The sequence below is a fragment of the Neophocaena asiaeorientalis genome, unplaced genomic scaffold (genome assembly GCF_003031525.2).
Source record: "Neophocaena asiaeorientalis asiaeorientalis breed wild unplaced genomic scaffold, Neophocaena_asiaeorientalis_V1.1 scaffold82, whole genome shotgun sequence".
NCBI lineage: Eukaryota > Metazoa > Chordata > Mammalia > Artiodactyla > Phocoenidae > Neophocaena > Neophocaena asiaeorientalis.
This window is the reverse complement of record NW_020173068.1, coordinates 9,427,365-9,452,791: the sequence shown is the minus strand read 5'-3', so window position 1 is coordinate 9,452,791 and position 25,427 is coordinate 9,427,365. Positions and strand designations below refer to the sequence as shown.

The 25,427-nt window shown below is 51.6% G+C and overlaps 1 protein-coding gene across 4 annotated transcripts in view; it reads left to right on the top strand.

The window, feature by feature from the left end:
- Positions 1–25,066, top strand: part of KIAA1755 (KIAA1755 ortholog) — a 40,544-nt gene extending 15,478 nt beyond the window's left edge. For 3 of the 4 annotated variants that reach the window (XM_024743159.1, XM_024743157.1, XM_024743160.1), the window contains 10 exons: positions 7,232–7,355; positions 9,888–9,981; positions 10,902–10,985; positions 12,555–12,671; positions 14,382–14,480; positions 15,323–15,471; positions 18,180–18,318; positions 19,346–19,468; positions 20,114–20,332; positions 23,823–25,066. In XM_024743159.1, coding sequence (XP_024598927.1) covers positions 7,232–7,355; positions 9,888–9,981; positions 10,902–10,985; positions 12,555–12,671; positions 14,382–14,480; positions 15,323–15,471; positions 18,180–18,318; positions 19,346–19,468; positions 20,114–20,332; positions 23,823–24,524 — 1,850 coding nt within the window. In that variant the 3' untranslated portion in view covers positions 24,525–25,066. The remainder of the gene's footprint in view (positions 1–7,231; positions 7,356–9,887; positions 9,982–10,901; positions 10,986–12,554; positions 12,672–14,381; positions 14,481–15,322; positions 15,472–18,179; positions 18,319–19,345; positions 19,469–20,113; positions 20,333–23,822) is intronic. The other variant, XM_024743158.1, reaches the window with a different exon arrangement.
- The last annotated feature ends 361 nt before the right edge of the window (positions 25,067–25,427 follow it).

Sequence of the window (25,427 nt, the reverse complement as noted above, 5' to 3'; positions counted from 1 at the left end):
GGATGGGGGGCGGTTCCTGCAGCATGAATTCCACCACAGAGATGGTTCCGTCTGAATGTTCAGGGGCTGACTTTTGTACCCCTGGATCTGTCAGTCATCAACTGCAGCCTGATCCTGGGATGGGGATGCAGGTGAGCCCATGATCCAGTTCAACTGAGGGCAATTCTTCAGACAAGGGGGCATCTCTAAGCCAATTTACAGCCAATAATTACAGTCTCTGGGGGATGGGTGCTCTGGCCTGATGAAGGGGTCTGGTTGGGCATTAACATCATCTGATACTGAGAGCATTATCACTCCTGTTTAATATTTATTCATCTTGGCAATTAATATTTATTGAGCACCACTGTGTGCCACGCCCTGGGCTTAGCACTGAGGATTCAGCAGGGAACCAAGCCTGCCCTCAGGAAGCCTATATTCTAGTGATGGAGAAAATTCAACAGGTTGTTACAATACAGTGTAAAGAAATTGTGACTGCGGGGCAGTACAGGGGGCTGTGGGAGGACAAGTGAGGCCCCTGGCCCAGGCTTGGGGTGAAGAAAGTAATGTGAAGCTCAGTCCTGTAGTATGAGTAGGTGTTATCCGTGTAAAGTGGTGGGAATGGTGTTCCCAGCTGAGGGAACAGCATGTGCAAAGTTCTGGCAGCAAGAGAAACCACTGTGCTTTCTGGGAACTGACTGTTCTGCAATTCTCTTTTACTTCATAGACTTCCAAGTCTCTGCAGGACACGTCTGTGGGGACATTGCTCTGTCATTTCGAAGCTCCTGGGGAGCATTGTCTGTCATCTTCTTGGTCATCATTGTTGAAGCTCATGCTGTTTATTCCCATATTAATGTACACAGAATCTCACAATCCTTTTAGGGCTGTCATGTTACAGGAGCTCAGGTTTTATACATCAAAGTCCCTGTTTTCAGAGGCTAGAGACCTTCATTCTAGTTCCAGCTCTACCCCTAGCTCCCTGTGTGACCTTGGAAGAGTCACTTGCCCTCTCTGAGCCTCATGCTCCTCCTTGTGTAAGAGGAGAAGGAGAGGAAGCAGATTGGACTTGACTTGCTGTCACTCTTTCCACAATTACTCTCTTGTAAATTGTTTGGCTTGCAACATATACTGATGGGTCCCAAGTGCCCAAACAGTGCCTGGCACATAGTCGCTGCTCAAAAATATTGGAGTGAATGAACATTCTCACATGGACGTTCTTTCCATTCCCTTCCTCTACCTCCTCTTCATCAGCGATCTTGTCCTCATTACCCCAGCTACTCCTCCCATGGCCGTCCCCCATAACTCACTGCTCCCTCCCTCATTACAATGTCTCTCTTCCCAGATCACACATTACCTCAATTTTAATAGCCCTTTTGTCCCCCAGAACTCTCAACCCATTGATCCAACCACCTTTTCACTGTCCCTCCCCGTGTCCATCGTGTCCCCACTTCCTCCTTCCCAGCCTGCATTCCATGGCTCATCAATGTGATCACTTCCTTTTAAACACTCTCATCTCCCTTGCCTTTCTCTTCTGCCTTTGTACTTTCCTGGAGAAATCCCAACCTCAGTTAAATCCAACTCTCTGTCTGCTTTCCCCCCTCGCACCTTTACAGCTGAACGAAGCCAGAAAGTCCGCATAACCACACCGACGGGTTGCCCATTTGATTCCTGATCACTGCCCTCCAGTGGGTACCACTGGTGCCCATGGATCCTGTTACTCTTCCAGAGTCTTGAAAGGTGCCCCCGCTGTTCTTCCTGAATGACGATTTCACACCTGCTCCCTCCTCTGACCTTCACCACCATCTCCCTCAGCCTTACTCTCAGTTGATGACCTTCCTTCTTGTTTCACTGAGCAAGTAGAAGCAACCAAAAGGAACGTCCACAAACTCCTGCCACCCCATTTAGCTACCTACCTGCATCGGTACCCACCCCCTCAGTATTCTATTCCAGATAACAGGGAACAATCCCTCCACTGGTGCACTGCACCTCCCCACCTACTCAAAGACATCCCTCTGGCAAGATTCTCCTCTCTTCTCTACATAATCACCTTCCTCCTCTCCATTGGACCATTTCCATAAGCATAAGAGAGTGCCCAGCTTGGAATGACCCATTCTAGGCCCCTATTCTCATCTTTCTTTTACATCAGAACCCCACATAGGAGTTGTCTGTGCTCCATATCTCAGTACCTCCTCTCCTCTTATTCTCTCTTCAACTCACTCTAATCAGAGTATTTCCTCCACCTTGACATTGGAGCAGGTCTTTTCAAGGTCACCAATGACTTCCATGTTTCTAGATCCAATCGTCAATTCTCAGTCCTCATCATCCTTGACCCATCAGCAGCATTTGACACAGATGACTGCTCCCTCCTTACTGAAAGTCCTTCTCAACTTGTCTTTCTCTTTCCTCTCACCTGGGTTTCTTCCTATTTCACCGGCCACACCTTCTCAGCCTCCTTTGCTGCCTCCTCCTCATGTCTCAACCTGGAAACCTTGGAGGCTCCCCAAAGCTCAGTCCTTGGACCCCTTCTCCTCTCCCCCTAGACTCACTTCCTTGGCAATCTCATCCCATCTCGCTGGTGAATACTTGTTTTAAGTGTTGTCTCTACACTGATAACCCCCACATTTATTTTTCCAGCCTGGACTCTGCCCGTGAACTCCATACTCATCCATCCATCCGTGTACTTGATGTTTCTACTTAGATGTCTAACAGGCATCTCTAACTTAACATGACCAAAGATGGACTCCTGATTTCACACCCCCCTGCACCCTTCCCAGCCTTCTAATCTTTCCTAGAACACTAGATCCTGGAGGATTTTCTCTTACACCCTACATCCAATTTGTTAGCAAGTCCTGTCAACTCTTCCATCAAATTATATACAGAATTTGATGACTTCACACCACCCAGGGCCAAACCAGCATAGTTGCTTGCCTATTACAGTAGTATCCTCACCGGTCTCTTTGCTTCCATTGGAGTTTCCTTGTACTGGAAACAGTCCCCAAAGTCTGTACTCCAAGATCAAGATCTGCTCCAGGCCAGTCCGTGTGAAGCAGGCATCCCAGGCTCCCTATCAGGATCTTTCCCTCACCTCCTTGCCTCCTTTCTTCTCCTCAGATCCCTTCAGCTCCAAACTTTCCACAAAGATCTGTTCTCAGGAAAGAGACTAATCAACACTAAGGTGTGAATGACTGCTCCCATTCTGAGGGTGGGAGTTACATATTCCTTTCCAATTGTGGTCATAGCAAATTACCAGAAACTCAGTGGCTTTAAAAAACATAAATGTAATATCTTACAGTTCTATAGCTTAGAAAGCCCAGATCTCGCTGGGCTGAGATCAAGGTGTCAGTGGACTGTGTTCTTTTCTGGATACCCTAGGGGAGAATCCATACCTTGTCTTTTCCAGCTTTTAGAAGCTGCCTACCTTCCTTGGCTTGTGGTCCCTTCCTTCACCTTCACATCCAGCAACAGCACATCCTTCTGACCCTTTATCTATCTTGATATCTTTCTCGGACTGGCTGAAGCCAGGAAAGGGCCTCTACTTTTAAGGATCATGTGATTCGATTGGGCCCACTTAGATAATCTAGGCCTAGATTATCTCCCCCATCTCAAGATCCTACCTTAGTGACATCTGCGAAGTCCCTTTGCCAGGTAAGCTAGCACATCCACAGGCTCTGGGGATTCCAGAATGGACACCTCTGGAGCCATGAGTCTGCCAACCACAGGCACAGAGCCTCTGGAGAGGGCTTTTCACAAAAAGCCCCTGATGCAGAAGAGAGGGAACAGGGTCCCAGGGGTTGAGACCTCACCCTGAGCTTTCAGTTGCTCTGTACATATCTTTAAAATCTTTGTCTTTAAAATTTCTATACATAATTATAATTCTTACAATTAAGAATTATATTTACACTTTCATAGAAAAATGTATATTTCAGTATTTTAAAATTGCTTGCCAGTTAAATTACTAGCATTCCCCCCACCCCAAGACTTGGAGTGAGTGCTTTAGAAGGTACAACAAGTTTTTCAGTGCCTTTGGGTAACACCACCCACCACCTCCCAACCTGCTGTCTCCATTTCTTCCTGAGATCATAACCCAGTGTGAACAGCGCAGCTTCCAGCCAGGCTCTGAGATGCTAACGATGGTATTCCTGGCACCAGCTGTCAGACAGGGTAGCATCTGGAGCAAGGGGGCCTTCCAGGTGTAAGCAGATCAGGTGGACAGCTGTCCGTCACTGCACTGCACTCAGACGGCATCTGCGTGCTCAGCCGGCCCTGGCTGTGTGCAGAGCCCTGTGCCAGGCAGAGCTTGGCGGGGGGACCAGACACTTGAACTGGTCACTGTGTCCCAGTATGGAATGTCCTGAGTGCTTGAACCCTTTGCTGCTCAAAGTGTGGTCTGGGGATCAGATACATCAGCGTCACGTGGAGCTAGAGAGAGATGAAGAATCTCAGGCTTGCTGGACCACAGTGTACATTGTAGCAAGATCCCTAGCACACCAAAGTTTGAGAGGCCCCACTCTGACCATTTATTCATTGGTCAATTCCTGACATTGATTATTTGCTCCTGTCCTGTGCTGAGCACTGGGATATAAAGAGTTTAAGCCAGTGAACACCCTTAAGGAGGCCTCAGTCTTGCAGGATCTAAAAGAGGCCTAGGTTTGCTGGGGGAACCTGGGGTGGGAGAAAGGTCTCTCTAGAGGGCAGGGAGGATGTCTTCCTGGAGGAGGTGGCATCTCAGCTGGACTTTGAAAGCTGAGGAGAGTTTCGCCAGATGGAGAGGGGACAGGGAAGGGAACCTCTGGCAGAAGGAACAGTGTGAACACAGGTGGGGAGGTGGGAAAGGGTCAGGCTAATTTACACAGTGACAGATGACCCATTCCAGCTGAGCCATTGGTGACATAGCGTATTAGTCTGCTAGAGCCGCCCTAACAAAGTGTCATAGGCTGGGGGGCTTAAATAACAGGAATTTATTTTCTCACAGTTCTGGAGGCTAGAGGTCCAAGATCAAGGTGTTGGCAGGGCTGGTTTCTTCTGAGCCTCTCTCCTTGGCTTGTAGATGGCCATCTTCTCCCTGTGTCCTCACATGGTCTTCCCAATGTGTGTCTGTGTCCAAATTTCCTCTTCTTATAAGGACACCCGTCATATTAGATTAGGGCCCACCCTAATGGCCTCATTTTAACGTAATCACCTCTTTAAAGACCTTATCTCCAAATGCAGTCACATTTTGAGGTATTAGGGGGTTAAGATTTCGACATATGAATTTGCGGGGAGAGGACACAATTCAGGTCATAACCCAAAGTATATGAAATGAGGCTGGAAGAGTGTGCAGATCCTGGGGAGACTTAAGTGCCAGGTTGAGAAATTTGTGCTTTCTGCATGAGGCCATGGGGAGCCATGGAAGGTTCTAGAGCAGGGGAGTAGCACCACTGGAGCTGTGATTGAGCTTCAATACAGCAGACAAAAGCTCATCTCTCGGTGTGGTCCAGGGTCAAGGGCTGAATCAGGCATGACCCCCACCTTAACTGGCAAGTTGGGTACTGTGGCAGACGGGGAAGCTGCTTCCTCTCTCCAGGCCTCAGTCTCCTCATCAATAAAATGGGCCCAGGGACATAATGTAGCATTTCCTGACCTGAGGAACCCAATGGCTTTGAGAGGATTTCAGAGGGATATGTACAAACATCTCTAACTTCGCAAGTTATGTAATTTTTTTCATGGTTTAATTATTTCACTTTTTAAAAACTTTCTTTTATGAATAATTTCAAACATAGAGAAAAGTAGAGACTATAGGATAATGAAAACCCACATACCCATCACTCAGATTTAATAAATCTTAACATTTTGGCATGTTTCATCTTTTTTTTTTCCTGAAGTATTTTAAAGTAAATTACAGATCTTCATAGTTTACCTGTAAGTATTTTAATGTGCATCTCTTAACTACAAGGACATTTTCCCTAATAACCACAGTGTCATTAAGCACACCTAAAAAAATTAAAAATAATTCCTAATACCACTCAATACCCAGCTCATATTCAAATTTCTCATATTGTCCCCAACAAAATGTTTTCCTTTTGGAATTTAGTATAAATGAATATTAGGAAAAATCAAACCCATGATATCAAGAGGATATAAAAATATATATATACACATATATATGCACATATATGTACAAATATATATGTGTGTATATACAAACGTATATATTTTTGCATAAAATGTATATACAAATGTAGATTTTTAAATTTTTTAATTTAAAAATTTTCAAACATATGTGAAAGAAAGAATGCTCTAGATGGTTGCACCCCTGTGTTAAGGCAGCACTTGTGAAGGTGGTTAAGTTTGTCCAAGGCTTCATGAGCTACATAGGGTCTCACACACTTATACACTGTGGAGGGTTGTACCTGCATGCGGTAGATCCTACTCATCGCAGGGTGGCCTTGAATGAGGTGACTCTGGGGGGCAGGGCTCCGAGCCCAGGGTGCAGGACAGGCTCAGTTTCCAGAGGCCTGGGACTCTTTCCCCCTGTACTTCCCCTTCCCCGCAGTGTAGACAGGCTGTGCTGACCCCCTGGAACTCAGACTCTTGACCCCTGTGGGGAACACGGAGCACCCTGTCCTGATTCCTGGAACAGGAAATAGTCGGTGGAGAACTCATGGCTGGAAGTCAGCAAGAATAAATAGTGAGCTGGCAGCCATGGGCCGCACACTCACCACACGGAGGGCTGAGATGAGGGCAGAAATGATGATTGTTATAACGACTGCTTTTTATTAGGCCCTTGCCCTGTGTCAAGCACTTCTCAGGAACTGTTTCATTTAGTCTTCAAAATACCTTCGTAAGTTCAGTATTGTATTCTCCCCACTTAACAGATGACTAAACTGAGACTCAGAGACACACTGACTTGCCTAAGGACACACAGCAAGTCAGTGTGTCCCTTAAATATGGGTTTAAGCTGGGACTTAAACCCATGTCTGTGTGACCCCAAAGCTCATTCCGTGAGCTTCGTTTCCCAGGTTGCCCAGTACAGAGGGTGACCAGAGGAGGGTGAGGCTGCCTCTGCATGGAGGAGTGTTTCAGGGATGACTTTTCTGAGGAAGTGGCTTTTGAGCTGGTCTTGAGGGATGAATAAGAGTTCAGAGTTCACAGGGGGAGGAGAGAAAGGGTATTCCAGGCAGAGGGACCAGTACAGGCAAAGGCTTGGAGGCCACAGAGCAGGTTCCCGTAGAGGGGGCTCCACCAAAATTCTCAGTGTTTGTGCTTTCTCCTGTAGGAGGTCGAGACAGGGCAGGGCGACCCCTGCTTCTGGTGTCAACCACCAAGGGGCCCTGGGAGGCACCATGGTGCACGGCCTCAGAGGTCACCAAGCTGTTCTCCTACCTGTGCACCATCCCCAGGTAAGGGGCTGGGCTAGCCTGACCACCCCATCCCCCCTTGACCTCTCAGTCTAGAGCCCAGCACCAGGTAGCAGATGGAGAGATCCTTCCATCCAGTCATCTGTTTCCAGAGCTGGTCCTGAGCCAGATGCTGGGGGGAAAGCAGCACAGACTTGGTCCCTGCCATCAGGGCATTCGCAGGCTGGCGGAGGAGGTGGATGGTGTGCAAGAAACAGACATGGACAAGCAGCTCTCAGGGGTGTTAATGTGGTGAAGAAAACAGGGATGTTGTAGATCAGTGGTTCTCAAACTCAACAGGCATCAGAATCATCCAGAGGTCTGTAAAAACAGATGGCTGGGCCCTACCCCCAGAGTTTCTGATTCACTAAGTCTGGATAAGGACTGAGACATGTATTTCTAACAAGTTTCCTGGTGATGCTGATGCTGCTGGGCTGAGGACACATTTTGAGAGCCACTGTTGTAGAGTGAGAAGGGGGTGGGGGGCAGCTAATTTCAATTGAGAAATCAGGGAAGGCTTCTCTGAGGAGTTGATAATTGAGCTGGCATATGAATTATAAATATTTTTTGAACAAATGAAGGAAAAGGTGAATGGATGAATGAATGAATAAGTGAGAGAGTAAAAGAATGAATGAGTGATGAGTGACCAGGTTGATTTCTAACACCTCCCCTTCCCTCCACCACCCCATTCAGACTTCATGTTGGACTGGCTGGCGAAGAGGCAGCATCTTTCCTCTGAGTCCCAGCCCCCAGCCAGAGCGGTCTCAGAGGTGGTATTTGCTTGGGACTGTGGCTATAGATCCCAACCTAGAGGTTCTGCTGCTGGGGTAGGGGGTGGAGGGACTGATGGAACCCTTTGGAACCTTCTCCACCCCACAGGAGCCATCACCACCACCTGCTGGCCACTGAGATTTTTCTTCTTGTCCAAAGTGGAGTGGCTTTTCTGGCCTGAGGAGGAGATGGAAACCCCCATTCTGTGCTAAGTGTCATGGTAGACAGAATGCTGGAATCCCACCAACTTGCTGTGTTACCTGTAGGCGGTAACCTCCCCTCTCTGAGGCTTCCCTGAAAAAGGGGGATGACCAAGTGGGCTCTGAAAACCAAGCATGGTCACAAGAGGTGGGGGTGAGGTGCAGTGTGAACTATGCATGGGGTTCTCGTATGCTGGGCTGGCTTCTCCACTCCATTGCTGGGCACCTGCCCTGGGCCAGACTTCATGCTGGACCATGCTAGGGACCCAGATACTCCTATATTGGGCCTTGACCTCTAGGGGCAACCAGGCTGGTAGTGGAGGCAGGTGGAGAAATAAACCTGTCTCCCAGCATGGGCATAGCGAGAGGCAGGTGAGGTGTGAGGCACGAAGTCAGAGCCCTGGCCTCACCTCCGAGAGCCTCCTCTCACTGTCTGCTATAGCACCGCCGTGTACCTCGGTTTCCCCCCCTAGGACAGGGATGACAGCAGACATTGACATGCCTGTTACACTGTGCAGTCCCTGAGTACTTTACAGTAATGAATCCATCAGTCCTCAACACAGCCCCCTGAAGCCCGCACGATTATTATCCTCCCGGACAGGTGAAACAGCGTGCCGGGGTGAATGCCATAGCTCCACCTCCCCACTGGCCACCTCTGGTTTCGTCTGTGAACTGGGTGGTTGTAAGGCTTGAAGGCGGTTGGGGGTTATTTTCCCAACTTGGCTGAATGGTCAGGGCACTTGGAAGCATAGACTCCCTGGCTCCACCCCCAGCCTGCTGGACAGATTTCTTGGGGGGTGGAGCGGGGGTGGGGGTGAGGAATTGGTATTTTAACAAGTCCTGCAATTGGGCCACTTTGGAAAACCCTAAGGTAATCACTGAAAAGTGCACTGTGAACCCATGAAGGTGTTTTGGCTGCAAGTAACAAATTCCAATTCAAAATGTCTTACCTGCTAAGGAAATGTATCAGTCTATGTCTCTGCCTTGTATCTCTTTGTAAGAACTTTTTTACGGAGAGGATATCTTTCCCAAAAACCCCCAGCAAACATCCCCTCACATCTCATTGGCCAGAAAATGTCACATGTTCCCTATCTAAACCAATCATTGGCCAGGGGAATTGGGTCTACTGTGGGCCTCAACCAATCAGAAACCAGCCCCTGGCGGAGGGGAGACGTGATTATATGGAAGGAATTGGATTCTTGAACAAAGTGAACCTTCTGCCCACACAAAAGGGGTGGATGAAGGTTAGGTGACTCCTACTGCAACTGGGATAGTAACTTACAGTTCATGATTATTAGGGTGTAAGAGAGAGCTGTGTGAGGTACTGTGGGAGTGCCGAAGAGGGAATAACGGACGCTGCCTGGAGAAGAATCATGGAGGGCTTCCTGGAAGTGGTGTGTGTCAGGGGCACAGGGAGGCACTGGAACTTTGTCCCATGGGATGAAGAGTTCACCAGTAAACCCAGACTTCTAGCAGCCAGTTTCCCTCACCTTCCACTAGGTCCTTCCCCCTCGAGGGCCCTAGTTCATCCAGCAAGACTGTCAATTCTGTTTACCACCCACAGGCCTGAAGATAAAATCAAGGGGCTGGCGGTCGTGATTGATGCCAGGAAACAGCCCCCCCATCCTGGTCTGGTCAGTGCCTTGCAGGCCACCCAGGTGAGTGGGAGGTGGACAGCCTCAGCCTCGCAAGTCTTGCGAGCACTGGGGGCCTTAGGATATTCACAGATCCTGAGAGGCTCAGAGCTGGGACCAGGAACCCAGGTAGGGAGCCTTAGCTGCACATAACAGAAACCCCAGCCCAGCCACGCTTAAAGACAAAGGTCATTCATTGGTTTATCTGACTCGACTGTCTGGGAGTTAAACCCAACTTCAAGTATGGCTTGATTCAGGGACTCAAATATTGCCACCAAGATCGGGTTTCTATCTCCCTATTTCTGGCCCCATTCTCCTGGGAGAGTGCCATTCTCAGCCAGGTCCCCCTCTTGGTGGCAGTGTGGTTCCCTGCAGCTCTAACTTCATATGGACTTTCATTTAAGTCCGGTAGGAAAGAGTGATTCTTTTCCCAGAAGTCTCAGCAAAAGTTTCTTCGTGTCTCCTTAGCCCAGATTCGCTCAGCTGTCCATCCATCAGCCAATCTCTGTGTCAGGGGAATGCGACATACTGATTGGCTTAGGCTTAGCTCATGAACTGAGAACGGGGGAGGGAGGAGATTGCTAACTCACCAGTATGGGCAGCAGCATAAATGGAAGTTTGGCATATGCTCACCTCATGACCTCCACGCCCAAGTCCTTCTCCCTTTACAGATGGGGAAACTGAGACCCAGAGTGGGTGGGGCACCTGGGAAGTTTGCAGTCCAGCTTGGACCTGCTGTTCTCTTGACTTCCAGTGACTCCCAGTGACTCCCAATAAGTCATTTGACTCACCCTCCAAAAACGGATCCAAGCCCTCCATACTGCATAAGGGTCTCAGCCATGGGGAACCCTCACCCCATCCCTGTGGCCCATTTGCCTACGTCTTAGCCGGGAGGCTCAGTGAAAGCCTAGGCAGATCAGCTCTGAAATGATTCTCTCCAACAGACTCTGGTCCCAACCTCCATCCATGCTGTGCTCTTCCTGGGGGAGCAGGAGGCCGCTCTCCAGCTGGCGGCATCTGACATCCAGGTGAGGGGGAGGCAGCATCGGCTGCGGCGGAGGGGAGGTGGGCTGGAGCTGAGCTGGGGTGAAGAATGGCAGAATTCACAAGCTAGGAGAGGCCCTGAAATAATCAAGGGTAGGTCCATTAGATACGAGTCCAGGATGCTACAACTCTACTGCCCAGCCCCCATGGCAAGCATTGCCAAATCAGCCCCAGAATTATTTCTCCCTGGCAACCCTAGCAGCTCCCGGTGGGCACGACCACGTGATTGAGAGCTGCGCGCAGCATGAAACCCACTTGAAAGCTTCATCTTGTCAACCCCTCCTCCCTTCTACTCAGATGGGGAAACTGAGGTCCAAGGCCACACAGCAAGCTAGAGGGGCTGTTTCCACACCTCACCTGGCCCTTCCTGTATCTCTCTCCCTAGTTTCTCTCAGCATCTCCAACTTAGATGCTAAGTTGATTCGGGACTTCACGGGAAAGAGCACTGCGGCTCCCTTTAATCAGTGCCATGTACCACAGTCACAAGCGTGGGCACCCTGCCCTCCGCCCTGTTTCAGGAAATGATTTTATTTTATCATTATTATTTTTTTTTTGCGGTACGCGGGCCTCTCACGGTTGCGGCCTCTCCCGTTGCGGGGCACAGGCTCCGGATGCACAGGCTCAGCGGCCATGGCTCACGGGCCCAGCCGCTCCGCGGCATGTGGGATCCTCCCAGACCGGGGCACGAACCCCTGTCCCCTGCATCGGCAGGCGGACTCTCAACCACTGCGCCACCAGAGAAGCCCCAGGAAATGATTCTAAAGGTCTCCTTCTACCTCCTGGTTAACAAAGAGGCACATTGTAAACTAGAGATGTACTTTTCAAGCTTTTAGGTGCCTGTGAATTTCTTGGGGATTGTCCAAGTGCAGGTTCTGATTAAGTAGGTCTGGATGGGAGCTGGGATTCTGCATTCTAACGTGTTCCTAAGTCATGCTGGTGCTGCTGGTCCGTGGACCACACTTTAAATACCAGGCATGAAAAATGGGCTCCAAAATGCCACAGAATTCTCCCCATGCCAAGCTTAGGTGTCTGGAGCCATTCATAGCATAAGCCTCAAGCATCACTGCCTGGGAGATGCAGTCACCTAGTCCCTGCTCCATGTCTTAGGATTTGGTGGCCTTTCTCAACAGCCCCAAGAAGATAGTACCTTGATGGGTCTCCAGAGAACAGTACAATGATTACAAAGAAGTTACAGGACATGGGCCCGCTTCAGTCTGTTTGTTTGATTGCCCGGACACCTGTGCTGGGAAGGAGCCCAGCTCAGAAGGAAGGAGTTCCGTGATTGATTAATGTCTGCTTCGGGCACAGGCTAGGACAGTGGCAGTACGAATGCTGTTTATTTGCCATTTCTTACCCAGGGTGTGGTTCTCAATTTTGATTTGTCAGAGTTTCCAGAGAAGATCCCTTGCCCAGAAAGCAGCTCTTAAAGCCAGGGCCAGCCTTACCCATGGGAAGTGGAGTGGTGCTGGGGCGTGGGTCTGGGCAGGACCTTCTCAAGCATCTGTCTCTACACGGAGTCCCCTGGTCCTTCTGACTTGCTTCTTTGTCTGCAGGTAGAGGTGCTGACCTCACTGAAGGCCCTCAGCCGCCACGTGGACCCCAGCCAGCTGCCCATGGCCCTGGAAGGCCCCTTCCCCTACTGCCACGGTGAATGGGTGCAATTCTTCCAGGTATCTACCATCACAGCCTTCACCCCACACCCTCAACCCTTCTGTTTCTCCCTTCACCGTCCTGCCCCATGGGTCCACTGAACTTATCAGGTTCAAAGACAGTCATTGAACAAGTGTTTATAATGAGGGTGCAGAGTGGAAGGGCCAGAAGCTCTGGGGCCAGGAGGCCTGGGTTTCAATCCCAGCTCTGCTGTGTGACCTTGGGTAAGTTACACACCTTCTCGGAGCCCTCTTCCTCAATGACGAAATGGGGCTGATGTGAGGCTTGAGTTCATGTGTGAAGAGCTTAGAAGAGTGTCTGGCACATGCTAAGAGTGATGTGAGTGTTCACTGCAAATACATTTACAGACATCTGCTTTGTGGACACACAAAACTCGGGGAGCTTGGGGTCTGGCGAGGGAGGCAGATGTGCTCCCTCCTGTAAGAGGGAGGAAGTAAGGAAACTTCCAGGGCTGGGCTCCTTTCCTGTGTGACCTCAATCCTTCCTCACCGCAACCCTGCGAGGGGGCACCTCATGCCCCATTTAACACATGAGGATGCATGGGATGGGCACAACTTCCACAGCCACACACAGGAGCTTATGGGCTTTAACCGCACCAGGACCAGTGCCCGTAGCTGCCCGCCCAGGGCTTTCTCTAGACCAGGGCGGCTCGACTTCAGCACTATTCACATTTGGGGTCAGATAATTCTTTTCTGGGGGAGCTGTTTGTGCGCTGTCATGTGACTAGCACCATCCTTGGCCCCTACCCACTCTGACAGTAGCATCCTCCAAATTATGACAACCAAAAGTGTCTCCAGACGTTGCCAAATGTCCCCTGGGGTACAAAGCCTTCACCCACGGAGAGCCACCGGTCTATAGTCTAACGTGGCTGTTTGCTTATTTGCTTTCGGCCTGGTCCTCTTCTTTTTAAGATTGGGTCTATTTTTGAATGGACCCTGTGTTCAAAATTCAAATGGTACAAAAGGGTATATACTGAAAAAAATCTCTTTTCCTATTTGTCCCACAGGCCCGCAGTTCCCCTCTCCAGAGACCTCCAATTAATCCAGAGGCTTTTGAACTATATTTTTGCTTTAACACCTTCCCTTTAAATGAAATCTTACCTATAGAGCCAGCATATAAAACTGATAGTGAGGATGAGTATCGGTGCTATTCTAAGTGCCTGGCACAAATAAACCCATTTAGTCCTCCCACAAGCCTCTAAGGCAGGAGATGGGGAAATGATCCCATTTTGCAGAAGAGGAAGTAGAGGCACAGAGAGGTTAAGAAACTTGCCCAAGGCCTCAGAGCTAGTAAGTGGTGGAGCTGGGCTGAAGTGGGACCCAGAGAGGATGTCCTCTACCCCTGCCCTCTCACCCCCTCCTACCATTCCCTCTCCCACAGGCCTGGGAGTAGGTCAGGCCTGTCTTCTCGCTTTATCTCTCTCATTCCCAGCATGAGTGGTTCTCAAACTGTGGTCCCTGGACCAGCAGCATCAGCGCCACCTGGGAACCTGTTAGAAATGCACACTCTCAGGCCCCACCCCAGAGAAACTAAACCAGAAACTCAGGAGGAAGGCTCAGCAGCCTGCTTTCTAACTGACTTTCCAGGGGATTCTGATGCAGCTAAAGTTTGAGAACCACCACCCGCGTGTCCTCCTGGTAGGAGGAGGGGAGAGGCACCCTCTTCAGTGGCCCAGGCTAACATCCCCACTCTGGCCTCCTTTCCTGCAGAAGCTGGACCCTTTCCTTGCTGACCTCCGCCAGGCCTCCTCGCTGCTAAAGGCTTCCATCAAGGAGTTTGAGAAGGGTGACCCCCCTGGAGGGGTGCAGGTGAGACAAGAGCCTGAGGTGGGGAAACCACACCACATCCCTTATTTCATGGACCAAGGGCTCAGTGAAGGGACTCTGTTTTCATTCATTCATTCAACCGATATTTACTGGACAGTCACCATGTGTCACGGCCTGGAGACCCAGCCTGGGGCAAATCGACTTGTCCCTGCCCTCGTGGGGCTCATGGTACAGTGCGAAAGGTCATCATTTAAAAAATAAACAGAAATGGACATGTCATTACAAGTGATGCTGAATGCTGTGAAAGTAAGATTGAGAAAAACGGGGAAGGAGAGTATAGAAGTTGAGCCTTGAAGGATGAGACGGAGCCATGGGACTTGGTCTGTGCTTGGCCTGTTCAGGAAGAGCAAGGAGGCCAGTGCGGAACAGAGTGGGGGAGGAGAGGATAGAACGAGAGGATCTTCTGGATCCACGGGGCTGTATCAGGGAGGAGTTGGGTTGGGATTTGATTCTAAATGGGCAGAGAAGCCGCTGGAGAGTTCTAAGCAGCGGCACTGGGATGATCAGATTGGCACTTTGAGATCCATCCGGTTGTCATTCAGAGAACAGACTGCAGGGGGAGCCAGAGTGCCACAGAGAGATCAGTAAAGAGGCTGGGATGGGCGTCCCAGCAAGAGATGATGGTGCTTGGACCAGTGAGGTTGCCACGGTGATGAGAGGAAGCTTGGCTTGAGGAGATGTTTTAGAGATAGAAAGGAGAGACCTTCTGTAGAACCTTGAACGCCAAACTGGGGGAGCCAGACGTGATTGGGGTGTGGGGAGCCCTGGAAGGTTATAGAAGGAAAGTGGGAAATGAGCCTCAGGCTACCTCCCTACCCTGGCAGGAGGCCTCCAGGTGTCTGAGCAAGTCCAAGGAGCTGATGGAAGCTGTGCTGAGGGACCCAGGCCTGTTGGGCCTCCAGCGGGAAGGTGGAGCCACCCTGGCCAGGCTGCGACAGGAAGGCAGCAGGCTGAACTTCAACCCGGACGTCAGGTACAGACACCAGGCTTTTCCTTCCCCACCCCATCCTATTCCCCAGACTGGGACTAGGGGCTGGGGTCACTTCGCTGAGAGGACACATAGGGTGGGCTCTGAAGATGCCCAGGATGGGGTGTTTGCCGGGCCTATATCCTGGACTGAGGCCTGATCACGGGCCCCCAGCCTATACCTTGGCAAGTCCTTTCTCTGCTGCTCTCTTTCTCCTCAGCCCAGGCATCAGAGGACAGCACCCCCATGTCTGGTCACTGTCATGGACCAAGGATGCTCTCTGACCCAGACACTGGGCTGAGCCCCTTTAAGAGCCCACCTCTTATTCCTCAAAAGACCATGTGAAGCTCACATCCTCCTGTTTGGCTGATAAATACCTGAGGCTAAGCGAAGGGAAGTAACAGCCAGACCAGCTGAGCACTAACCCCTGCACTGCCCTACCCTTCGTGGCAGGGGCCAGGGGAACCTCGTGCTGTGCCAGGGTCACAGAACCACAGAGCAAGAAATACGCATTCCTAGAAAGAACCAATTTTCTTAAATTTAGGAGTGGGGTGGAGGAGAGGTGCAAATCAGTAATTAAATCAGCCGGTAGTTGTATATATTTTATCTCTGTTAGAATGAACACTACTACAAAGTTTGCATAATCCAAGAACATTTTATTTATTTAACCTCCTCCTCTCAATAGCACTTAGTATGAACACAACATTGTTCTGAGGGCTTTAAGAATATTAATGTGGTTAATTCCCACCCACGAAGGGGCTCCAAGTATTATCCTCATTTTACAGTGGAGGAGCCTGAGGTTCAGGGAGAAGTTAAGTGACTTGCCCAGGGCCACACAGCTGGGATGTGGTGGGGCTGAGACTTGAACCCTGGCAGCCTAGCCCAGAATCTTGAACACACCACCCTGACCTCTGCCCACAGAGAGATTCATGCTGATGTGAGCGCTGGGCAGCAGTGGACCCTGGTGCTCGGTGTGGAGTTGTCCTCACTGCCCCTCACACAGCCTGGTGGGGCTGGCACTGCCTTTTCCAGCATGCCCCTGCCTCACTGACTGGGCCCCCAAGCCCCTTTGGTCCAACATAGGCCCCTCCAGACCGTTGGCCACCAGCAGCTCCACCAGGGAGCGCTGTGGTCCCACATGAGCCGCTGCGTGTTTCTTAGGCAGCTCCTACCTGGCCACCCGTTTCTCCCTCCCTTTGCCAGACAGACTGGCATTTTCCATCCCATTCACGCACCCTGGGTGCTCACCCCTTCCGTGGAAGGGCAGTGACCTGTGGGAAGCTACAGTCAGATAAGGAGGCTTAGGGCAAGGCTCCCTCCAGGAAAACGGGCTCTCCTTCCATCTCCTCTTTTTCCTTTTCCTTCTAAAGGACCCCAAGGGCAGAGGAGGGTGGGGTGGGATTTGAGGGGTGTTGGGAAAGCCCTGAGATTCCTCCCTTCACCCAAGTTTCTCCTGAAATCCCATCTGCATCCCTTCATTTATGTCTTGCTGGCTTTGATCATTTTTTAAAATCATGTGCGGAAAAGGCCGTGGACTGAGTTCCAATTCAGACTGCCATGCGTATGAGTCAGAACCTCTCTCTGGAGGATCATTTTTCCTATGTGTAAATGTTTTCCTGTCTGTAAAATAGAGGCCAGAGTGGAGAGGTGTGTTACAGCCACTCGTCATCATTACAACAGAAATAACAAGCGCTTTGTAAATAAGTTCATTTATACCATTTTTTTAGATTCCACATATAAGCAAATGAACTTCTTTACAAAACAGAAATAGAGTCACAGAAGTAGAAAATAAACCTGTGGTTACCAGGAGGAAGGGGGAGGGAGGGATAAACTGGGAGATCGGACTTGACATATACACACTATTGTGTATAAAATAGATAACTAATAAGGACCTACTCTATAGCACAGGGACCTCTACTCAATACTCTGTAATGACCTATAGGGGAAAATAATCTAAAAAAGAGTGGATATATGTATATGTATAACTGATTCACTTTGCTGTTCAGCAGAAACGAATGCAACATTTTAAATCAACTATACTGCAATAAAAATTAATTAACAAAAATAAAAGAAATAACAAGCGCTAACAGCACCGTGGGCCAGGCACTGTGTTAAGTGTTTTGAGTGCGTGAGGGCGGGTTTGCCTGAGGAGCTTCGGAAAGCGCTGAGGTCCAGGCCACTCTCCGAGCAGGACTCCGGTGGGTCGGGGAGGGGCCCGGGCATTGAGATTTTTAAAGCTCCCAGAGCAGGTTCTAATTGTGTTGCCAGGGTTGAGAGCCAAGGGGTTAGATCCTTTAATTCTCACAACCCCCCTGTGAAATGGGTTCTGTTATCCCCATTTTTTATAGCTGAAGAAACGGAGACAGAAAGGTTGAGAAGTTTGCACAAGGTTCTGTTACTAGAAGGTAGCAGGGCTGGGATTTGAACCCAGATCTCTCCAGCTCGGTTCATACCCTCCTGGGGAAAGGGAGGGTCATTTGGTTTCTCGCTGTGTCCTCTGGTCCTCCCAGTCCCACGGAAGGCCAAGGCTGAGGCCCACAGAGGTGTAGGGACCTGCCCAAGCTCACACAGCAAGTCAGCAGCTGAAATACCCAGGCCAGGGCCACAGAGCTGGTGGGAGCCGCGGAGGCATGCCTATGCTAGGCAGGAGTGCTAGGGCTCCAGGGCAGGGGGTCAGCATCTTGGGTTTTCTCTCACACTCCTCGGCCTCCCAGGAGCCATCTGGCCGAAGCTGCTGCCCTGTACAGCCTTGTGGATGAACAGCTGCATGTCCTCGTCACTGTGTCCAACCACCTCCTGGGGAGGCTGGAGCTCCGCGTCCGCCTGGGCCGCCTGGAAGCTGCCATCCACCAGGTGAGAGAGGAGGAAGCTGGCCCTGGGACGTGACGGGGTGGTGGGCGGCTCCTGCCTCTCCAGGCCCCACCCCAGCCAGGCGCTTTGCTCTCGTAAAACGACAGCAGGCAGGCATTCTTGGAGCACATGACATGCACTCCATAGTGCTTGATAGGTGAAGACGTAACTCCAGAAGCTGCATTTTTTAAACACCAACTTTGCGCCAAGCCCTGGGCCAGAGCCTTTGTGTCCGTCACCGCTTTCCAACCTCATCCCTTACCAGTGATGTGGGGAAGATGCTAGGATTTCTCCTACTCATTGATAAGGACACTGAGACTGGGAGACATTATGTCATCTGCCCGTGGTCGCACACCTAGGGGTCTGATCCTGGAGCCCACACCTGGCACCACTCTGTCCAACTGTTGATGCCTAGAACCAACACATCCCTTCGTGCTCTGGGCCGTGGAACAGAGTGTGCCTGGAACCAGATGGCCTGGTTCCAATGCTGGCTCTAGCACTTACAAGCGGTGTGACCCTAGACAAGGTATTTAACTATTCAGTGCCTCGGTTTCCTCACCTGTTAAATGGGGGATAATATTAGTGCCTGCCGCATGGGGCTTTGTGAGGATAAAGTGGGTGATGCTCTTTTAAGACACCCCAGAATACGAAGAAGACTTCTGCTTATGGGATCGAGAGCCATTTTACCCCCTCTGTCCTTCCTTGAATCTTCACGTCTACCCCATTTTGCCACTGAATAAACTGAAGCCCAGAAAGGAGAAGTGACTTGTGCAGTTCACACAGGGAGTTCATGGCAGGGCCGTGCACCTTCCTCTGGCACTGTTTGGATGGTGAGAACCACGCCCCACCCCCACCCCAAGCTGTCTCTTCTCCTCCCCAGAATTGGGAGGGTTTCAGTCCAGGCCGGTAGCATAGGCCCAGACCCCAGATGACTGAGGACAAGACTTCAGCTTCCCAGGAAGGTGGCAAACTGGCCTAAGGATGTCTCCTCAGCAGCCCCTCATGTCCAAACCTCCCTCCCCTGCCCCAGGTCAGCAACTGGATGGAGCAGGAAGGAAGCCAGTACCTGCAAGTGCTAACCCCCAAGGACGGAAGCTTGGAGACAGTGGAGAAAGCCCACGCAGAGTTTGAGGACTTCTTCCTTCAGGCTGCGGTGTGTTTCTAAAACTGAGGGGGGGAGGAGCAGATAGAGAGGGCAGGAGATGGGGGTGGCACTGCTGGGGAAAAGTTGCGGAGGCGGGAAAGTGGAAGAAAGCTTCCCAAGACAGTGAGGAGAGCAACTTGGAACACAAAGCGTTCAGCTTAGATATTATCTCCTCCAGGAAGCCTACCCTGACTACCAAGTACAAAGATGACCCATCTCAGAATACCTGGAGGGCTTCTTAAAATACACATTCCAGGGTCCTACCCTAGCCCTACTGAGTCAGCCTCAGAGCTGGGGTGGGGGGAGAGAATCTGCATCCTTGATGTGCTGGGTCCTAGGGCACAGGGTGATTCAGCCTCTGTTTCAGCCCTCGGGGAACTTCCAGGCCAGTGGAGGGCAGAGACAAGATGGGGGGCTGGGGGCAACAGGGAAATAGCCAGAAAAGGAGAACTGTGGGGACACAGGTGAGGAGCCTGTAACCCAGACTCTGGGGTTGGAGAATTTTGCCAGAAGAGGGTGACGCTAAGCAGAATCCCAGCAGGCAAAGTAAACCCTGGGTTCCCATTTTATAGATGAGGAAACTGAGGCTCAGGAAGTCTCATAACCCGGTAGTAAGGCTGGAGCTGAGTAGACACCCCTCCCCTCCCTGCTCAGGCCCAGTACCGCCGTGGCCTGGAGCTGTGCAAGCAGGCGGCCCAGCTGGGAGCTGCAGCCAGGGCCAGGGAGGCGGGAGGAACAGAGCTCCCGGAGCTGGCAGGCTTCACCTTCACCCAGCGGGCCTTCCAGGCTAAGCTGACCCACTTCTACATGGCAGCCGAGCGGCAACGCACAGACCTGGAGACGCTGCTCCACCTCCACCACTTCTGCAAGAAGGTGAGCCTGGCAGCCCACCTGCATAAACTCCCAGCTCCCCCAACACCTAGGATGTAGGGTGGGGGCAGGGAACAGCCTAGACACAGCACTAGGCTCTTTTCATTCCATAGTCCCGTGAGGGGGAAAACACATTACCTGCATTTTCCAGAAGGGAAACAAGGTTTGCAAGGTTAAGTTACCCTCCTTAAACCAGGTCCAGCTAATCCCTGACCCCAGCTTGTCTCACTACACAGGCAGTCTCCCAGTGACCCAGATATCATCTCTCAAAGGAAATCACCTGCTTCTTAAACGTTGGGATTAGGGGAAGGATCCTGGGGATTTCTGAGAATCTGATCAAAGCCATAGACTTTCCCTCCACACATAGACCTCTGCAGGCAACTTCACAGGGTCAGGACCAGGCTCAGAACCTTGATCTCATCCCACCCCTCTATTACAGTGTTAGGGAAACAGGATCAGAGAAGTGCCATCACTTAGCCAAGGTCACACAGCAAGCCATGGCACCATTCTTGTGCTCTTTCCCATGCCCCACCTTGCCCTGCACAGATGGGTTGGAGGGGACAGCTGGGGAAGGAAGGAAGGAAGGGACAGTTGGCTGAGGGTGGGCCCAGAGGCTGCTCTGAGCATCCTCAGAACAGAGGCCTCAGTCCTCACCAGGAACCCAGCGTTTGGCCAGAAGGGAGGAGGAGGGGGTAGGGCTACTGGGGCAACGGTCGGGGGCCTGGGCAGAGGTGAGTTAGGAAGCAAGAATAACTCCATTACTTTGCATCTGTCATCTCTTGGAACCCAATGTGGCAAGGTTGACCAGCTCCATTGTACAGATGAGGAAACTGAGGGCCCAGAGAGGGGCAGCACCTTGCCCAAGGCCACACAGCTAGAGAAAAGAAGAGCTGGAGTTTGAACCCAGATGTGTCCATGTGCTATGTTCTTCTGCAAAGGAGAGGGAAATGACAAACAGTTCTTGTGTCCAAGCAGACGTGATGACGATGGTGATGAGGGTTAGATGACTATTATGGGGTAGCCCACATTATTGACTGTGTTCACCACACCAGACCCTCCTAAAAGCACTTTGCATACCTTGCCCGATTTAATTCTCATCATATCTTTGTGAGGGAGGGGCACCAACCTTGTTTCCATTTTACAGATGACGAAACTAAGGTCCAAAGAGGAAAGTGGCTTTCTCAGCGTCCCCTAGCCCGGTTGGTCAAGCAGGATTTGACTTCAGAGCCCCCGCCCCTCTTAAATCCATTTAGCCAAAGCCCTCGTTTTTCTGATGGGGAAACTGAGGCCTAGGGGGAGCAAGGTTGCAGCCTGAGAGAGCTGTAACCCAGATGAGACAAGAACCCACACCTCTGGCTTGGGCCCAGTGCCCTCAGCTGCCCCTCGCACTGGCCACCGACGATGGGGCATGGGAGGAGCCTGACCCCAGCCTCCCAGCTGTCAGGCCAGCCCAGCACACAGGGCACCAAGAACACAGATGCTTCGGGGGCAGCGGGAGGGACTCAGTCAACTCACACCTGGGGCACTGGGAGGACAGGCCACTCTCTGTCTCCCTCAGGCAAGGGAGGTAGATGTGGGCAGAGGCAGCGAAGGGATCCCCCGTGCCCAGCTGTTCAGAAGTTAGAGAGCGAGACAGCAGGAGGATGTGAGACTTAGAGTCAGGGATATGCCTGCATGGGCTCTGTGACCTCAGCAGTGGCCTTCACTGCTCTGGGCCTCAGCTCCTTGTCAAGAATGATGGTAATAATAACAGCCAGTGCTTAGGTACGGAGTTCTTATTGTCTGCAGGCCCTGTTCTAGTCATTTCACATATGGTATTATGGTCACACCAACCCTGTGAGGCAGGAAACCCAGAGAAATCAAGTCACTGACCCAGGGTCACACAGCTAGGAAGTGGCATAGTTGAGATTCGAACCCAGGTCATCTGGCTCTCGTGCAGAGAAGTGAGAATTAAATTAAATGCAAGTGACCCCTCCCCATGCCCCTACACCCGACTTTGCTCAAATCTGGAATTATTATTTTTAACACCGATGTTAAATTATTGTTTTTAACACGGACGTACTGCTAATGTTGTCATTAGCGGTAGTGGTAGGAGGAGTAATGCCTCATGGATTAAGGGGATCTGGAAGCTTCTCTCCCTCGTTTACTAATTTTAGCTGATTTCAGCCCCATCGGCCTTCCTTGGAGAAAGCAAACTGGCTCCAGCACTGAGGCCTTTGCACTGGCTGTTCCCTCAGCCTGGAAAGCTCTTCCCCTCGACAGCACCTTCTCCTCTCTGGCCCTGAATTTTAATCCGCACAGCAAGGGGTGGGGCAAGATGATTTCTGAGGTGTTCTCCACCTCTGTCCAGCTTGGCTTGGAATATCTGGTCCCAGACAGACAGACGGACAGACAGGATGGCTCAGTGCTGGGCTCAGCCCCAGGTGGAGAGCAGGCATGCAGCAGCTTTGGCACTAAATAATAATAACATGATTGTGTCGCTAATGGAGCTTTATGGAGCCCTTTCCCAGCCATGAGCTCAATGTGCTTCTGCAAATATGAAGCCATTTATCTAAAGACAAGTTCCCTTAATCCGCGGAAAGATGGTTTCCTCGGAGAAAATTGTTCTCCAATCCCCACTGCCTAACAGCCGGCTGTTGGCTTCTAAATTAATGGAGAGAAAGATTATGTTTTTCACGAGCTGCTGGGAACATGTTGGCTCCTTTGCAACCTGTAGACATTTTGTGGGTGAAGTGGGTACAGGCAGGATCCTAAAATGCGGCAGAGGCCTGGCCAGAGCGAGGGGGCCTCCGGGCCTGGGCTGGCTGACAGTCTCACTGTGTGACTGCAAGGGCAGGGCCCCGCCTGGGCCAGTTTCTCCTGTGCAAGGAGGTGCTTGGAAGATACCCTCTTGAGGGCTGGACAGGGCTGAGTTTGAATCCCAGCTCCTCCCTGACTTGCAGCGTGACCTGGGACAAGTGATTTCACGTGTGTGAGTCTCAGTTTCCTCCTCTGTAAAATGGGCTGCTGGTTCAGTGTGATCCTACATGAGATGCACAGAGCCTGGCAAACAGTCAGTGTTCAATAAATATTAGCCAGACTCCTCCCTCAGCACCATTTATGAGGGGTTCATACAATCCGAGAATCCAAATTTTCGGCACTCAAATTTTCATGATTATGTATCACAACCTCTACTTTACTGAGGGGGAAACTGAGACCCAGAGAGGGGTGAGTCCTTGCTGGCCCCTAAGTCTGTGCCTGAAGATCCCAAGGGTGCTGGGGACTGTTTCCCAGTGGGTAACGGAGGGTGGTGTTCCCTGGGGAAGAAAGGGAAATATTGTCGTCATCAGCAGTGGAGAAAACCACAGCTGTGCTAAGAGAGGCCCTAACACTGATTGGACATTTTTGTATTAATTCAGTCTAGCTGTATTTGTTCTTTAAGCCTCTTCTTGGCTCAGAGAGGCCTATCCCTGTCCTCACGGAACCCCCATCTCCCTCTCTTCTTGTCTCCCAGATGACCTGGTTCCACATGGACTGCCAGGACCTGATGGCCCAGCTCAGGCTGGGCAAGGCCCAAAGGGCCAGCCCTGGGGACCAGCGCCGCCTCCACCGCTACCTGCAGCGCCTGGCGTCCGAGTTCCCTGCCGAGAAGCTCACGGCCATGCGGCTGCAGGTGGCCTCTCTAGGCTGGGAGGGCCTGGGCCAGGACCTGTGGGAGGAGGCCCGGGAGAGGCACGAGGAGATCCAGACCCTCCTGAAGAAGGCACTGGCCCACTGTCCATGCCCGGCAGGTCCCCCTTCCCACCCGGCGGGCCTGGAACTCAGAGGGGTGGCCGCCAAGGGCCAGGGCCTGAATGGAGAAGTCACTTACAAGGGAAGATGGGACCTGCCCCTCCAGGACTCACTGGGTCTGGATCGTTCGCCAAAATCCTGTTGGCCTCCATGGGCCCCCAGACGTATACAGAACAGAAATTTCCAAGCAGCCCCTCCACCCCAGGAAGCTGGCCAGGCTTTTGAAGCTGATGACGGCAGAAGCCTGCATGGGCCCCTGGATCCTGCCCCTGAGCGTTTTCTCACCACCTTCCTCTCCTGGCAGCGGCTCCCCAGGCAGAGTCAGATCCCCCGGCCCACTGGGGGCAGCTTCTCCTCGGAGGGGACAGACTCACAGACGTCTCTGGAGGACTCACCCCACACAAGTCCCCCTGCATCCCTCTAGCTGGGAGTTCCCATCAATCACACCAGGCTCCGGCAGGGATGGGTATGGTTCGGGTGGGGTCCAGCTAAAGACAGAGCTGGGGAGCCCTGGACCATCCGTCCGGACGTGGCTACTGAGTTTGGCCCGTGCTTGGTAGACAAGAACTCACGCCTGCTCCCGGCCCCAGGAAGCTCTGGGAAGACGCGACTCGTACACATTCAGAATAGTGAGAGTGGAGGGCAGGGCAGGACGCGGAAGAGCGTGAGACTGGCTCCAAAACCCTGGAGTCTCATCGTGGAAAGAGCTGTTGGTACAGATCCTTCCAGAGATCTCTGACTTAGGCAGAACCCCACCTGGGGTTCAGGGGTATGTAAGCTTCCCCTTGGGGCACAAGGGGCAAAGTTGCCCTCATAACAGAACCCAGGGTGGGGAGATTGGGGGAGTGGCTTCTTGTCTTAGGGTCCTACGAAAGAGACCACGCAAGGATTCGAGTGCGCATTTATTTGGCGGAGGAGCAGGGGAGCGAGTCTGGGAATGGAATAAAGGGGGTGCTGTCAAGTGAATTACCACATGTAATTTATCCACTGACGCCACTGGCCTCGGACAAAGAGAAACACCTGCTGGAGGCCAGTCAGTGTGCAAGGAAGGGGTAAGGGAGGGGGCCTGCCTGCTGCACCTCTCCTCTGTCACTTGGCTTCTCCAGCAGACATGAGCATCAGTCTCAAGTTCAAGGAACCCCAGAGAGGACCACCTCCCTCTCCCATGATCTCTGCCTTCTTCCCCTCCCCACCACAGCTCCTCAGACCCACCCCGAAGCCTGACCTCTCTTTAGGCACAGCCTCTGGTGCCTGGCGTCACCGGGTTCTGCTATGGTTGGGGCTGGAGGGTAGGGAGCCTTGTCCCCATCCAGCAGGTGGTGCGGGA